The following is a 17,676-nucleotide window of genomic DNA, read 5'->3' as shown; positions in this document are numbered from 1 at the left end:
CGTGATTGCGACCTACTGGAGGATATGTACCATATTTGGTGGACTTGTCCTCTTGTTCAACCATACGGACAATCTGTCCACTCCTTAGTGAAATATTAGGGGTCACATCCTTTAAAAGCAGAGCACTGCTTGCTGCATCATAGACCTGTGGGACCATCACCTGACCATCATAGACTAGCTAATCACCTGTCACAGCTGCTCATCTAGCTTTGGCAGCAGCATGAAAGAGCTCTAAGATCCCACCTCGTTCTATTTGCATAAGATGAATTATTTCTGCTTAACAGCTAAGCTAACAGCCATTAGAAATGGACAGATTGTCACATTTTATAAAGTCTGGGATTGTTATCGTACATGGAAATCTAATTTACATTTTCAAGGCTGATAATTTTGGATCCCCATCTTTTTTCCCCCTAAACCTGCACTGGACAACTCTGACTGTTTATAGACCTCATTGGAAAGTGTTTGGGTGGGGGGAGGGACAGAAAAGGGGGAGGGGATTTGTTCATTGTAGATGTTTATTGACCAGTTGCTTGTACTTTTGAGTATCATTAATAAAAGAAAAAAAGAACAAAAAACAGAAAGAACAACTCCAATGCACACTAGTGCCCGGACCACCTCGAAGACCTATTGGTCCAACACGATCTGGGCCCATTCTAGTGTAAATGGAGCCAAATAGCCTCCCCAGTTCTGGCAGCTCCTTGGAAGAGGCCCACTGGAACTCCGAAAGGGGTACGATTTCTTGAAATGGCCCATACCAAATCCAGATGTGCTTCTGGCACAACCTGCCTGACCTGGAGCAGTCCTCAGGCAATCTCTGTGGCACAGGCTCTCCTAAATCCTTGGCCAGCTGTCCCAGATCCTCTCCAAAAAGGAGTTTGCCTTTAAAGGGGCGCTTACTCAGCCTCAGATGCAGGCCGAATCTGCTGACCAGTTTCAGAGTGTTCTTCATGCCACCACAACTGTGATCTCTGACGTAGCCCCAATCACAGTGGATTGTAAAGGGCATCCACTACAAAGGCCACAACCAATTCTAACCCAGCCCTCCCTGGTGACTGTGGGAGTTGTTGGACCCAGCAGAGGAGCTGCACCAATATAGTCATGGTGATGTCACTAAATTTTGGTGTTCTCTGCCCCCATCTACTATTTAGAGAGCACAACCCACTGGTCTGAATTGGTCTAATATAAAGATAAGAAGAGGAATGGCCAGCAGGAAAAAGGGAGGTGATAATGCCTCTGTATAAGCCTTTGGACACAGGGCGGTTTAATTGACAGGAGACTGACGGAGCATTCTTGATCCATTATCTGGCCTGAAACCAGCAGGCGGAGCTTGTTGCCATACTGAGTCACCCAAAACAATAGGGAAAGGGAAATGGGACTTGATATACCGCCTTTCTGTGGTATTTTGCAACTACATTCAAAGCGGTTTACATATATACAGGTACTTATTTTGTACCTGGGGCAATGGAGGGTTAACTGACTTGCCCACAGTCACAAGGAGCTGCAGTGGGAATCGAACCCAGTTCCCCAGGATCAAAGTCCGCTGCACTAACCACTAGGCTACCAATAGTAAACACTTATCAGAAATAATGACTAAGGACTCCCTATGTATGGCTTGGCATGGACCAATAGTTTGCTTTGTTTTGAGTGTATCAAGATGGCAGCTACTACTTCAGCCCTGTCATATGATGCCGTCTTCTGTTAATTAAACCTGTTTGTTTGGACAGACCTCATTTAAAGCACTGAGTGTGTACAATTCTGGAGACCACAACTTCAAAAAGATAAACAGGATGGAGTTAGTCCAGAGAACAGCTACTAAAACGGTCAGTGGTCTTTGTCATAAACCGAATGGGGGAAGAATTAAAGATCTAGATCTCAATATATATACTTTGCAAGAAAGGTAGGAGAAGGGAGATGGTAGGAGAAAGGTGATATGTATGACAGATTTAAATAGCTACATGGCATAAATGCATAGGAAGACGGGAAAATTAGGTTCTTACCTTGGTAATTTTCTTTCCTTTAGTCACAGCAGATGAATCCGTTAACTGATGGGTTGTATCCGCCTACCAGCAGGTGGAGATAGAGAACACTGAAAAACCACAGTGACCCTTGGACAGCTAGCCCCCAACTGCCTTCAGTATTTGAGATTTCCAAAGCAGAGTGAACCATAAAGGTATAATAACATAAACTTTCCTCACAGCGAATGAACGCCCCAGAACAGGAGCAATAACCATGCAACGGAGGTACGATCTCAACCTCCTGTAGTAGAACATTATGTAGAAATTCTAAGAACTGGTTTCCAACTTCTCCCAATGAGATTTATATCTGCATGAAAGATCTGAACAAAAAACAAAGACAGACAGGGAGGGATCATGGATTCATCTGCTGTGACTAAAGAAAAGGAAGTTACCAAGGTTAAGAACCTAATTTTCCCTTCCTTGTCATCAGCAGCAGATTTTATTTTTGTTACATTTGTACCCCGCACTTTCCCACTCATGGCAGGGTCTATGCGGCGGGCAATGGAGGGTTAAGTGACTTGCCCAGAGTCACAAGGAGCTGCCTGTGCCAGGAATCGAACTCAGTTCCTCAGTTCCCCAGGACCAAAGTCCACCACCCTAACCACTAGGCCACTCCATTAACTGATGAGATGTACAAAAGCACTCCCTACTTAGGGTGGGAACAGGCCACACCGCGAGCAAGCACTTGTGCTCCAAAAATAGCGTCCTGCTTCGCTGCAACATCCAGCCTATAATGCCGGACAAATGAGAGCTGAGAAGCCCAAGTAGCCACACTACAGATCTCCTGAAGAGAGAGTGCACCTATTTCAGCCCACGAAGAGGAAATCGCTCTCGTGGAATGCGCCTTAAACTCTTCAGGCGGAGACCGACCTGAAAGCAGATACGCAGAAAAAATGACTTCCTTGAGCCAACGGGCTGTAGTGGCCTTAGACGCCGGGCCTCCACACCAAAGACCTGATAAGACAAAAAGGCGATCAAAAGTCCTGAAGTCATTTGACATCTGTAGATACTACAACAGGGCCCTGTGGACATCCAAAAGATATAACTGCCCAAAGGAGTCCGGGAACTCTTCCCTAGAAAAAGGAAGGAAGAAAAATGGGCTGGTTCAGGTGAAACGCTGAAACCACCTTAGGCAGGAAGGAAGGTACTGCTCGTACCGTTACTCCGGACTCCGAGAATTGCAGAAAGGGGTCCCGATAGGACAGCGCCTGCAGCTCAGACACACGTCTAGCCGATGTAATGGCCACCAAAAAGACTGTCTTGAGAGTCACATCCTTCTCCGAAGCTCGCTTAAGTGGCTCGAAGGGCGAACACTGGAGAGCCTTCAAAACCAACCCCAGGTTCCAGGCCAGACAGGGCAACTGGACGGGAGGACGGAGCCTAAGCACTCCTCTGAGAAATCGGGCAATGTCCGGATGAGCAGCAAGGGACAAGCCAGCGACTTTCCCTCGATAGCATGATAATGCTGCCACTTGCACCCGCAGGGAATGTAAGCCAGGTCTTTTTGTAAGCCCTCCTGCAAAAAGTCCAGCACTGTCGAGACTGTAGCCCGAGTGGGTGTGATTGCCTTTGAAACACCCCACGCCTCAAACTTGCGCCAGATCCGAGCATAAGCTGCGGAGGTGGACCGCTTGTGGGCCTGCAAGAGAGTGGAGATGACCTTGTTAGAGTAGCCCTTGAGGCATATTTTCAAAGCACTTAGCCTTCCAAAGTTCCATAGGTTTCTATGGAACTTTGGAAGGCTAAGTGCTTTGAAAATATGCCTCCTTGTCTCTCAATTGCGCCCTCTCAATAGCCAGGCCGTAAGACTAAATCGGCAGGGATCCTCCATAGCCACCGGACCCTGAACCAACAGTTTCAGTACCAAGGGCAAAAAACAGGAGCGTCCACCAGCATCCGGTGGAGATCCGCATACCACGGACGCCTTGGCCAATCTGAAGCAATGAGAATCACCAGACCTCGGTGCTGTCGAATCCGCAGTAGGACTCGCCCTATCAAGAGCCAAGGAGGGAACACATACAGGAGACCAGAGGGCCAGGGTTGAGCCAGAGCATCCAACGCCGCCGAGTGAGGATCTCTCCTTCTGCTGAAAAAGCGAGGTACTTTGGTGTTTGCACTTGACGCCATTAGATCCATTCCGGGAGTTCCCCATTTGGCACAAATCTGAAGAAAACTTCTTCTGCCAGTTCCCATTCCACCAGGTCGAGTTGATGCTTGCTGAGAAAATCGGCTTGCACGTCGCTCTGACCTGCTATGTGAGCTGCCGACAGAAGCTGCAGGTGTAGCTCAGCCCAGTGGCAAATCTGAGTGGCCTCCGCGGCCAGGGCCCTGCATTGAGTGCCTCCCTGACGATTTATGTATGCCACCGCTGTCATGTTGTCTGACAGAACCCGGACAGCAAGCCCCTTCAGAGTCTTTTAAAAGGCCATAAGAGCCTGAAATATCGCTCTCAGTTCCAAGCGATTGATGGACCACTCCGCTTCCATGGGTGTCCACAGACCCTGAGCATAGCTTCCCTGGCAATGTGCTCCCCAGCCCAAAAGGCTGGCATCTGTTATCACCAGGCACCAAGAAGGAAGCGCAAGAGGCATTCCTTGGCGCAGCATCCTGTCGGAGAGCCACCACTCCATACTGAGCCGGGCCGCAGGGAGCAACGTTAGTGTGCGGTGATATTCCTGGGACATCGGAGGCCATAGTTGAAGCAGGGCAATCTGCAGAGGCCTCATATGCGCTCTCGCCCAAGGAACCACCTCCAAGGTGGCTGTCATCGACCCCAGCAGCTGGACAAAGTCCCAAGCTCGCAGGCGAGGCATCCGCAGGAGCAGACAGACCTGATTTTGAAGCTTGCACCGCCTTTGGTCGGGGAGAAAGACAAACCCCGAGGCCGTGTCGAACCGGACCCCCAAATACTCGAGAGACTGAGAGGGGGTCAGGTGACTTTTGGGTATATTGACCACCCACCCTAGCGTCTGCAGGACATGACTCTCGGTTGTTGAATCCGCTCTGATGAGCCAGTCGTTGAGATAAGAGTGAACTCTGATACCCTCTCGCCTGAGACAGGCAGCTATGACCACCATTACCTTGGAAAAAGTACTGGGAGCTGTGGCTAGGCCGAAAGGCAAGGCCCGAAACTGGAAATGTTTTCCCAACACCGCAAAGCGGAGGACCCCCTGGTGTGGAGGCCAGATAGGAATGTGCAAATATGCTTCTTTTAGGTCCAGAGATGTGAGAAACTCTCCTGGCTGTACCGCTGCAAAGACGGAGCGCAGGGTTCCCATGCGAAGATGTACTCTGAGGCCCTCGTTGACTCTTCGTAAGTCGAGGACCGGTCTGAAAGACCCGCCTTTTCGAGACACGACAAAATTAATGGAATAGCGGCCGCAGCCGCGTTCGGCGGGAGGCACCGGGATCACCACTCCGAGGTGCAGCAAGACTTGTAAGGTCTCCTCTACCGCCGCCCGTTTTACGACAGTGCCGCATCGGGACTCCACAAACACGTCTCTCACCGGGGCACCGATTTCCAGTCAGTAACCTTCTCTGATCAGGTCCAGGACCCACTGATCCGAGGTAATCTTGGTCTACTCCTCTAGAAAGAGGGAAAGACGTCCTCCTATTGCAGGTATGGAGGAGTGGACTGGCGTCCCATCATTGTAGAGGACGTCCCTGAACTCCTGGCCTTCAACCGGCCCCTGCGGAACACTTGTCTGAGCGAAAGGAGTTCCTCTGCTGAAAACGGACACATAGAGAAAACCCAGCAGAGCGCCCCGGGCGATACCTGCGAGCTTCACGGAAGCAAGGTCTGGAAGAGGAGGGAAACACAGAACCCTTGGAAGAAGGCCTCGGCCTATCCTCAGGTAACCGCTGGGGTTTAGATTCCCCCAGGTCTTTCACAATCTTCTCCAATTCCTCTCCAAATAACAGGAGGCCCCGAAAGGGTAGCCTCACCAGCCTTTGCTTAGAAGCCATGTCAGCCGCCCAATGCCGCAGCCAAAGAAGGCAGCGGGCAGACACCGCCACAGACATCTGTTTAGCTGAAGCTCTGACCAGATCATAAAGGGCGTCAGCCAAAAATGACAGGGCCGACTCCATCCATGGAGCAACCTCCGAAAGGGGTCCCGCACCATCGGCAGGCTGTTCCACCGCCTGCTGTAGCCAGGAAAGACATGCCCGGGCCGCATAGGAACTGCAAATAGACGCCCTCAAGGCAAGGCCCGCAATTTCAAAGGACCGCTTCAGCACGAACTCCAGTCGCAGGTCCTGCATGTCTTTCAAAGCGATCCCTCCCTCTACTGGGAGTGGTCTTTTTTGTCACCACCGTGACCAACGCATCCACTTTAGACATCCCCAAAAGGGCCAAGTGCTCCTCACTCAGAGGGTAAAGCTGATCCATAGCCCTGGCCACTTTCAAAGGCCCATCGGTGTCAAACCATTGAGAATAAATAAGCTCTTGGATGGAGTCATGCACCGGAAAGGCCCGAGTAGGCTTCTCAGTACTCGCCATCCTAAGATTAACAGAGGAGGCCTCGCCTTCAGCAGGATCATCAATCAAGAGGGCCTGCAAGGCGTCAGTAATGAGAGCTGGCAGCTCATCGCGGTGGAAAATCTGGACTGCACTGGGATCATCCAAATCCAGTGGCAAACAGGCACCCTCCTCTGGATCATCCGTCCCTGAGGGCCTGCCAGACCCCTCAGACTCCCCCACAGCCCAACCACGGGGGGGGGGGGGGGTGGGGGGGAAGGATATGCGCCACTTTCAGATGGGGAATTTACCCGTCTATGTTTAGCGTGTTTCCAACGCTCGGGGGAGGAAATAACATCTGAAGTCATCCCCGGGGCCTCAACACCCGGAGGGAAGCCAGGATGCAACGCAGTGTCAAGACACCTGCGGCAGAGCTCTTTTCAGCATGAAAGCCTTATGCATTAAAAGCACAAACTCATAAGCGAGTAGAGGGGGAGGGAGGTTGGGGGGTATAGGAGTGGGAAGGGTAATGTTCAATGCATAATAGAGGGACATGTGTATTATTAGATAGGAGAACAATCCTTTGAAGGAGCACATTAAGAGGACCCACCAGTAAATATTGTTGGGATAATACACTGAGTAAAACACGAGTTATAAATATTGGAGTTTCATATAAAAGTTTATTGTTAATAGTTATGCAACTGCACAGTAATTATACATGTACACATTATAGATATAGGAGTAGACAAGAAGGAAGGGATGGGAGAAAAGTTTGAAAAACATTGATGATGGACATTTCAGGTTTAGTAATATGTACTAGACTTTGCTGTTATACGATTTATATTGACTGAGATGGAATTGTATACCATGTGACCTCATCAATAAAAAATTGTTGAAACATAAGAGAGAATATCAGGAATCTCAACTAAAAATAAATAAATAAAAGCACAAACTCAGGGGAGAAAAACTTACCCTGACCTTCCGCCTCTGAATTAGGAGAAATGGATGTAGGAGCTCCTCTGGCAGCCTCTAAACGAGGCGTCCTCCTGCACTCAAACTCCTCCGCAACCGCGAGGGTCGAGACATGCGGCGCTTCCAAAATGGTGCCCACTGCCAGCTCCATCGAGCGGGGAGAAACATCACTCGTCATGTGAGCGTGAGCGTCTAAGGAGCACGTTTTACACAGCCCCGCTGATCTGCGTTTACCACAACGGGAGCAGCGTTTAACTCCCTCAGCAGCCATCGCCCGACTGGATGGAAATATGGCAATCAAATGGCGGCTTCGTGCCAAAACTTACCCCGTTCGGAAAGGCGTCCGCGGGACCTCCCCGGAGGAGCTGGGCACCACTCTCACCTCAGAAGACCGAGTCAATGAGCTCCGGTCAAGCTGCACAAAACCAGAATCTCTGGAAAAAGTCTCAGAACAGCCACGCAGTAAAAGCGCAATCTTTTTTTTTTTTTAACGCTGTGAGGAAAGATGGAGGCAGGCAGCAACAGAGGGACTCCAGGAGGCGGGGGGGGAATGGGTAAGGCAGGAAACGGGCAAACCTATATGCCTTTAAAGTGGACACCACCAGCCACAACACCCCTGCTCAACTGGCAAAGCACAGGAGCCACCCCAGGCAGTCTGAAATCCAGGAGCTGATCAAGCTACGTCCACACCTGCTGGGAGATAGAGAAATACTGACGGCAGTTGGGGGCTAGCCGTCCAAGGGTCACTGTGGTTTTTCAGTGTTCTCTATCTCCACCTGCTGGTAGGTGGATACTACCCATCAGTTAATGGATTCATCTGCTGCTGATGACAAGGAAAGTCTCTCTCAATTTTAAAGAAGCTGTGGAATGAGGGGGCATAGCATGAAGGTAAAAGGGAACAGACTCAGGAGTAACCAGGAAATACTTCTTCATGGAAAGGGTGGTGAATTTGTGGCATGGCCTTCTGGTAGAGATGGTAAAGAATAATACTATCTGAATTCAAGAAAGTTTGAAACAAGTACATAGGATCTCCAAAGGAGAGGAAGGGATAGTAGAGAGCATGAATGAGCAAACAGGATATGCCATATGGTCTTTATTTGCCTTTATGTTTCTATATTTAGGAAAAAGATACACATAAAACTGTGAATTTATGTTTAAACAATTTTATTTAAAATTTTCCATAACATCCAACATACACAATCAGCACTTGAAAACATCCATAACTGAAACAGAAGTACAGTACCTAACCCCCCCCCCCCCCCTGTAAATGTATTAAAAGACACAATCGATGGCTGTGGCTTTTTTTTCTTGTTGATAATCCTGTTTTAATTTTATTTATCTTATGGATGGTACATATGGATGCTCTACACAGAAAACTGAGATCATACACCACATATCCTGGCTTAGGAATGAGGTTCATTACTATCATGAGATACAAAAAACAAAACCTATTTGGAGATATTGGCTCTAAAAATAATTCTCTAGCCCTTTTGTAACACCCCAAAATCATCTCCAAGAAAACTGAATCCTCACCCAACACACTTACAGAAAACCTAAATACAATAAAAAGAAAGAAAAACATGAAATGTGTACTGCTTGTAACACAATTCAGAAGCCCTTTTTTTTTTTTTTTTTTTTGGGGGGGGGGGAGATGAATTGCTAAAATAAATATTTCTCATCCCCTCTTCCCATTCTAGCCTTCCAGCAAACATCTAACCTGAAACAAAAACAAAAACAAAGTCTAAATAGAATTTCAAATAAAATAAAATAGCACAAACCCTGCCAGCCTGTATCACAAGTCCCCATGTGGGAAAGACATTCAAAATAAAAGGCTAATGTTCATGTTTCATTCATGAATATAGTTTACATGATCTACTGCAAAAATTGTGAAGGATGCTACATCAGAGAAACAAGAAGAAAATTCAGACAAAAGCTACACATCCCACAGCTGCTAGAAGACCACTTCTTTCCAGCCATCAGATCCTACTTTTTCCACAATCCTTTTATCATCCATCCTCGTCCCTCTAGAGTACTCATCCCTTCCTCACTGCTTTCCACCATATACCCCCCCACCCTTTTCCTACTCTTCCTCCCACAGAGCAGCAGAAGCCCACCTGTATTGACTCTCCTGACAGCCCTACTGGGTGTTGAATGTTATTACAAGTGTAAATAATAAAGTGTTTTAGTAATTTATGATTATCCTGCATACCTGTTTTTTCTCAAGCCATCTTCACCTTCCCACTGTCGTTTGTTGCTGTACCCCTACTGACAGTACCACTCAAACTTGCACAGCAGCAATTCCCTTTGAACAGAAACTGAAGCACAGCTAAGAGTAGCTTTTAGAGAGACAGGGCAGGCTCCCATTGCTCTGGGGAACTGAGGCTTTGAAGAATAGCTGTGGACAGTGTTCCTTCTAAGCTGTGCAGATGTGCAGGCGCATATGGGTCAGAAGGGGAGTACAAATGCCTAGCAACTGCACACACAAAATTTTTGCGGGCTTTTATTGTGAACATAGGCTATATTGCACACATTGAATCGAGGCTGAAAACTTGTGCAAACAGGTTTTCCATGCACACATGGATCAGCAGAGAGAGAATGTTGGCTGCGGAGGGAGGGAGCCAAGGGTACATAGGAGATAAATGGAGAAAAACAAACAAACTGCCAAGGAGAAGTATTTTCCCCCTGACTGGGAAGCCTCTAGCATAGATAAAGTACTCACCTTTAGTATATCCAAGTTGCCGTGCTTTTTTCTCCCCAAAGGCCATCATCTTTTGGTTGATGTCACAGATCACAGCATGAGAACCACCCAGCAAGTCCTGCCCTGTCTCCTGATAACTCTTAGAGATTTCCAGCCATGACAGATTCTGCCAGGATTTCAGTTCACGACGCATTTGAATCTCCCGTTGGGAATATATATAATCAAGAAAAAGGAAGGCTATGTCACCTTGATTAGAAAAAGAAACACATGGGATAAAAAAAAAATAAAGATGTAAATGAAAAAAACGTTACCACACAAGAGATTAAGAGATGGAAGGGAAACAAAAAAATGCTACCCTGCCTTCCCCACTACTAAATAAGATCCAGAGACCAACGACACTGATGCCAACAAGTTAACAATGACTAGGTACTGTCTACACAGGTAATATGAAAAAAAAAAAAGTAATTTCCTTTATTTGTTTCTTGTTTGGTCTTTTTTTTTTTCTTTCTAACTTCTCGGCATGTTATTTAGGGAACCCTATGATGGGTCATGAATAGAAGCATGCAAAAGTGCACTGTAAAAAAATAACCTACACTGACAAAATATACAAATCATTACTCCTTTTGTTCTATAAAACATTGTTTACATAATGCAATAACAAAATCTTGATACTGTAAAAGTCACCTAAAGAAAAAGTTATCAGGTAAAGAAATATAATTTATTTCCTTTAGTCCCAACAGATCAGTCTAGAAGCTTGTGGGTTATATCCATTGACCAGCGGATGAAGATAAGAGAATTAGAGTAGTCCCTGGTGATTTGCCTCCTTGAGAGTATCATGCAGCTCCGGAACCTTCAATATTACACTTAACAAAGCAATGGTGGTGACACAGACAAATAAAATATGTTACATAAATCTGAAAAGGGTAAAGAATAGAGTGCCGGTTGAACCCTCTGAGCACAAGAGATAACAGTGCATTGCATGAAGCATCAGAAAAAGGGCCGGCCCTTTATATCAAACTAGCATCAAAACCAAAGCTAAGCAGGAAATAGTAGGAAATAGTAATAGTTCCCAAATCTGGTCCTGGAGACACCCCAGCCAGTCAGGTTTTCATGGTATCCACAATGAATATTCATGAGAAAGATATGCATGCACTGCCTCCACCGTATACAAATCTCTCTCATGAATATACATTATGGATATCCTGAAACTCTGACTGGCTGGGGTGTCTCCAGGAACAGGTTTGGGAACCACTGTAGTAGGTACTTGAACATAGTGTGTTAGACATGCTACAAGCAAGTAGCCAGGATGAAGAAACCCACCAAGTAGGTGGGTAAAGCAAATATTCCCAAGATGAAACTTAAGGTCAATTGCAAAAAGTCAGTATAACCAGAAACCTAAGGTTTCTCTCCCCCCCCCCCCCCCCCCAACAGAAGAACTCACCATGGTATCCAATTTGGAAGGAAAACACCATAAATACGGGTAAAAACATCCATAAAAGAAGAAAAACAGAAATACAATCAGACAGGGTGGGCTTCTGGACTGATTTGTTGGGACTAAAGGAAAGAAAATCATCAGGTAAGAAACAATATTTCCTTCCTTGTCATCCCACAGATCAGTCCAGAAACTTGTGGGATGTAGAAAAGCGGTTTTACAATTAGGGAGGGAAAGGATCTGTAATAAGAAATAGATACCCCATAAACAACGAAACATACAGCCATAGTAAAACCTAGGAGAAGACAACAGCCAAGGGTCTCACGTGAAGAACATCTGAGAGGAAGAAGACTGGAAACAGGTAAAGCAAGCGGGAGATTCTTACAACACAATTTTCTGTAAAGAACAGAAAATGAACCATGGGACCGCCTACAAGACACTGCACAGGCAGAGTACAAAGTAACCCTACGGTGAAGGAACAATTCCTAAACAAATGAGGAATTCAGTTATGAAAGATGAAAACTGCTCGAATGTGATTGAGGTACTGTAGAAGAAAAGTCACACGACCCACAGTGAAAGGAATAAACGGCTACAAACTAGATAGCGTTCCTACACTGAGAAAATGCAACGCAGGGGAATGAAAGGGTGAAACAAAGAAAAGAAATGGTTGCTGCTATTCTCCAAGGGAAGCTAGGTAGAAATGCTGGAATAATGGAGCATAAAGACAAATCAACAAGGGTGAGAACCAGCAGGACATACGGACCTGCATGACATATACATAGAAAGACTCAAGACTGAAATATATAAGAACACAAGGCTGAAGCTTCCACACAAGAAAAACACAAGTCTGAAGCTTCCACACAAGGGAAGAGAACTGTGGAGGTGTATTTCTTGACAACAGTTGAAGTGCCAGTTTCTGAGACAAATGAAAAGAATATACAGAGACTGCAAGAACCATCATCTTGCAAGGCCTAAACGCCCAGGTGAAAACCAGATGCACTGACTGAGATAGAATACTTATTGTAAGAACATAAGAATAGCCATACTGGGTCAGACCAATGATCCATCTATCCCAGTATCCTGTATCCAACAATGGCCAACCCAGGTCACAAGTACCTGGCAGAATCCCAAATAGTCACAACATTCCATGCTATCAATCCCAGGACAAGCAGTTCATCCATTAAAGAGCTGCATGAGAGATCATCACAGACAGTTTTGAAAACATTATTATTGACTGGGTACCTTGAAACAGCGGAACAAGATACATGGTCCATGTCGGGACCCAAGACAATTAATGCAGATAAGATATAAAGATTTTTAAAATAATACTTTTGAGATATCAATGGTGTCAAGCATCTGTGGGATATAAAATGCTATAAAATGTGCAATGATTGAAACCTGATGCGGACATTTCAGAAAATCTATGGGTCTGTGGTTGTCGCACCAGAAAATACGAGCACAACAAAAAATTTATAAGTTTGGATAATTTTGAATACATCATTATCCTCTATGGAACTGTGTTTTGTGGACAATCGACTACAAGTACTACTTGACATTTCTAAAGCGCTACTAGGGTTACGCAGCGCTGTACAATTTAACATAGAAGGACAGTCCCTGCTCAAAGGAGCTTACAATCTAAAGGACAAATGTACACAGATACGAAATAGGTGAACTCCGATGAACTGAGAATGCAACCAGCAGAAGTGGAGCATATAAATAAATGTCCCATAAAAGGGATAATGTGAGCAAAACACAGTTACCTCCAAGCAGAAATAGATAGCTCATCTCTAGTGTAGCCGAATAATAGGGGAAGGACTCCCATAGATATCATCCAAGATAGAACCTGGATAAGGTACCGGAGACAAGATGCCAGTCTTGGCAAGAGACCCAATGTCACTGGAGAAGAATGCCAGGTCTGTTAAAAAAATAAAAATAAAAAAGCAAAATGCCAGCCCCGAAAAAGGTATCCTGGTATTCCCACATGGAAACAGGATAGCCATCTTACAAGTGACCATATGCCAGACCTGAAGAGACAGAACATCCATGCCACTAGCGGGACAGGATTTTTAACCACTTGGGCTCAACTCAGTTGGGTAAATGCGGTGCAGAATGTTGATATTAGATTAGCTAAGCTCCAGCAAATTCCAGCACAAGTAGCAAATGGAGCATATTCTTCAAAAGAGGAAACCCCCAAGCTCAACTGACGCACAGTTTGGAAACTGAAGCAGGAGCATTCACCATCACCACAGAGCAGAGCAGAGCAGGAGCTGGGAAGTCCATCCACCACCAGCTACAGACAGAGAATATTGAAGGTTCCAGAGCTGCAAGATACCCTTAAGGGGGCGAATTGCCAGGAACTACTTTTACTCTCTATCTCCATTTGCTGGTCGATGGACATAACCCACAAGCTTCTGGATTGATCTGTGGGACAAAACAGAACATCCCTTCATGTCATGTAATAAGGGGTTCCTGTTTACCTAAATATTAAAATAATTCCTAACGACACAGCAGTACCAGCAAGGTATAATACCCTAGAAACCAACCAGGATGATGGTGGCCAAGTACCATCCAGCAAGGCCAATAGGACCTTGGCCATCAAATATTCAGTTAACAGTTTGGTAGCAATTTATACTATTACAAAACTTGGCGGTAAGAGACAGAGGGAAGGGGGCCAAAGTGTTGGATTATGGGGAGGGTAACACAGCAGCATAGTAATGCCATTTGGTCTATCCAGCCTAGCCAATTATTCTTTCTATGCTGCTATGACTACAACTCAGTTGTGACCACCTAAAAGATTTCATCCATCTTATTTGCATTCTTATATCATCTACCCAGTATATTAAAAAGGCAGACAACAAAAATCAGACTTGAGAAGGAATGATATCCTAGAAATATCAAAGTTCTACACTGACAAATGGCACAGAATGCTGCAGTGTGATTGGGAATAACCTGGCAGGATCATCAATTGGTCTTTTCTTGCCATCACCTTCTGTGTCACTGAGGTGCAGCTTTACAGACAGAAGGAACATTCTTCATCACTTTAAAGTTAGTGATGTTTTCCACCAAGTCATGTTACAAATCGAAATTAGACTGTGTATTTTTTTTTTCACCTGTCCCTCCAGCTACATCCAGGAGTCGAGTTCCAGGATAAGGCTTCATGAGGCGTAGTAGGCTGTCCTTCCAGAGCCGATGTATTCCCAGGGTCATAAAATCATTCATTATATCATACTTTAGCGCAACGTTGTCAAACACCTGCTGGACTGAGAAGGATAGGAAAAAGGCTGATGGTCATTGTCCACAAAACAGGTTCCCATAATGTTTTATTATATCTCTCTGAAAACCTGGAACCTTGATGCTGTAATTATATGGAAACTGCTTATTCTTGCAGAACACTGCCTTGAGTGAATTTATTCAAAATGGTGGCAAAAATAAATCCTAATAATAAATAATATAAAAACAAGAGTAATAAATAATATATTACCATGAGATATTACTAAACTTACTAGACCACCTTGGAGTATGTGGCAATGTACTTCAATGGTTTAAGGGCTATCAAGGTACTACCAAGTAAAACAGTTGAGCCTAATCTCCTCTCAACAGGGGAACTTTCCCCCATCCTATTCAATATAATGATAGCACCATTAGGCAGAATCCAATGGATTTCACTCTTTCATGTACGCTGATGATATTACCATTTATATCCCTTTTGTCAAGGACATCAAATAAATTAAAACAAAAATCAAATCAGGCCTAGATTTAGCAAAAACCCAGGCCAGCAATTTCAAATTGAAACTTCACACAGAAAAAAACTAAGGGTCCCTTTTACTAAGCGGTGGTAAGCCCAGTGCAGGCTTACCGCTCACTAAACAGGAAGTACCACCGGGCTACCACAGCAGCCTGGAGGTACTTTCCACCCATAGCACGCTGTCATATCCAGCGCTACAAACATATATTTATTTTGTAGCACCGGAGTGTACACAGCTGTAACTGGGCAGTGCCGCTTGCTGCCTGATTACCGCTGGGTTAGCGCAGGAGTCCTTACTTCCACCTCAATGAGTGGCGGTAAGGGCTCCCCCACCACCACCACCGAAATGGCCTAATGGCAAGTGCTGTACTTGCTTCAAGGCCATTTCCTGCAGGGAAGAGCAACTTCCATTTTACCTGCTGAAATAAAAGGGGGCCTTGGCGCACGTGAAAAACATACAGCGACACCAGCACAGGCCCCCTTTTGCCACAACTTGGTAAAAGGGGCCCTGAGTTCCTAATACCAAGAAATCCTTATCATTCAATACAACCAAACACTTGGTTATTGATAGCATAACTTACCCATTAAAATCCACTATGAAAATCCTAGGGGTAACAAATGAATCCAAAATAATATCAAATGTCTTTAAATCGCTATGGAAATTAAAAGACTGAGACCACACTTTCCAAGTTCAATTTTCAGATCCCTGACCCAATCATTAGTTCTATCTAAATTTGACTATTGCAATGTCATCTATGCAGAATAAAAAACCTCAATTACAAACTGCCCAGAACACGGCAGCTCATCTTGTACTCACAGCTCCCCACTAATCTAAAGTGACTCCACTATTACTAAAACTACATTAGCTTCCAATAAATGCAAGCATCACTTTCAATGTATGTGTATTCGCCTATCAAATAATATATGGCACATCTCCATCATATATGCAGAACATTATTGAGTTGCCAATGCACAATGCATTGAAATCTTCCAGACTTCCTTGTTCTCCGCTTCCAAAATTGCAATCAAATTCAATACAAAACAATTCATAATGCTGGATTCTCCTATCAGTGAACTAAGAAAACTTACTTATTAAGATCATCTCTCATTGACAAAAGCAACTAATTCACTGTTCAGTCTTTAAGATGTACTACTCCTGATGATTTTTGCATTCTATTATTATTACATTATATTCACACTAGTAAAAAAAGGCCCGTTTCTGACACAAATGAAACGGGCGCTAGCAAGGTTTTCCTCGGAGTGTGTATGTTTGAGAGAGTGTGTGTGAGAGTGACTGTGTGAGAGAGAGTGAATGTGCGAGTATATCTGTGTGACACAGAGAGAGAGAGTGTGGATGTGTGTCTGAGAGAGAGAGAGTGTGTGAGAGACAGAGTGTGAGAGTATGTGTGCGATACACAAACTGTCTTTGAGATCGAGAGAGTGTTTGACTGTGTGACACAGAGAGTGAATGTGATACAGTGTGAGACATAGTGTGTGTGAGAATGAGAGAATGTGTGTGTGTGACAGAGATAACCCCTCCCCCTCCTCCCCTCTCAGGTCTCTGGACCCCCCCCTCCAGACCCCCTCCCCCTCTCTGGTCTCAGGACCCCCTACCAATGTCTCCCCTCTTTCTTTCTGTAGCCTTCCATCCAGTGTCTCCTTTTTTTTTCTGTACCCTTCCATCCAGTGTCTTCCCTCTTTCTCTCCCCATCCTTCCACCCATCTACCCTCTCTCCTGATCCTTCCATCTAATGTCTCTCTTCCCATCCTTCTATCCAGTGTCTATCTCTCTACCCTTTTCTGTTCAGTGTCCCTTCTCTCTCCACATCCTTCCAGTCTCTCCCCTTTCTCTCTGCATCCATTCATCCATCTTCCCCTTTCTCTCCCCATCCTTCCATCTGTTTTCCCTCTTTCTCTCCCCGAAGAGCGCAGCGACGTGAGAGGCGAGAGGAGCGGCTGCAGAGCCAACAGCCAATGCCTGATGGCTGCCTGTGGTGCCGCGCTTGCTTTTTTAAATCATTTTTGGTCACCTTTTGGCAATGGAGGAACAGACTCCACGAATTGTTGACGTGAGAATCTAGAGGGGCAGGTCTGTCACCGCGAAGGCAGCGGAGGTTTCTAGCAGTATGGGGGGCATATATAAACACCATTTCGCCGAGAGCAAGAAGTCATATTTTGAATAGGCTTCCATGGAATAAATGAAGGGAATTTTGAAATCTGAGCAATGCTTGGGGGAGGGAGGGGGGGGGATTATGGGTAAGGAGAAGAGTTTTGGGTTAGGGAGTTTAGGGACAAGTTCTGGTTTCGTTATTAAAGATTGTATACAGGTTATATTAATCATTTATCAATACAATT

At 45.3% G+C, this 17,676-nt stretch overlaps 1 protein-coding gene across 2 annotated transcripts in view; it reads right to left on the bottom strand.

Annotated features, from left to right (window-relative positions):
* Positions 1-17,676, bottom strand: part of COQ5 (coenzyme Q5, methyltransferase) — an 80,852-nt gene that overhangs the window by 61,053 nt on the left and 2,123 nt on the right. For both annotated transcript variants that reach the window (XM_030217732.1, XM_030217733.1), the window contains exons 2-3: positions 14,687-14,836; positions 10,166-10,390 (exon numbers count right to left, since the gene is read on the bottom strand). In XM_030217732.1, coding sequence (XP_030073592.1) covers positions 10,166-10,390; positions 14,687-14,836 — 375 coding nt within the window. The remainder of the gene's footprint in view (positions 1-10,165; positions 10,391-14,686; positions 14,837-17,676) is intronic.

The sequence above is a fragment of the Microcaecilia unicolor genome, chromosome 11, assembly GCF_901765095.1.
Source record: "Microcaecilia unicolor chromosome 11, aMicUni1.1, whole genome shotgun sequence".
Taxonomy (NCBI): Eukaryota; Metazoa; Chordata; class Amphibia; order Gymnophiona; family Siphonopidae; genus Microcaecilia; species Microcaecilia unicolor.
The sequence above is the reverse complement of the archived record's forward strand: the minus strand, read 5'-3'. Positions and strand labels throughout refer to the sequence as shown.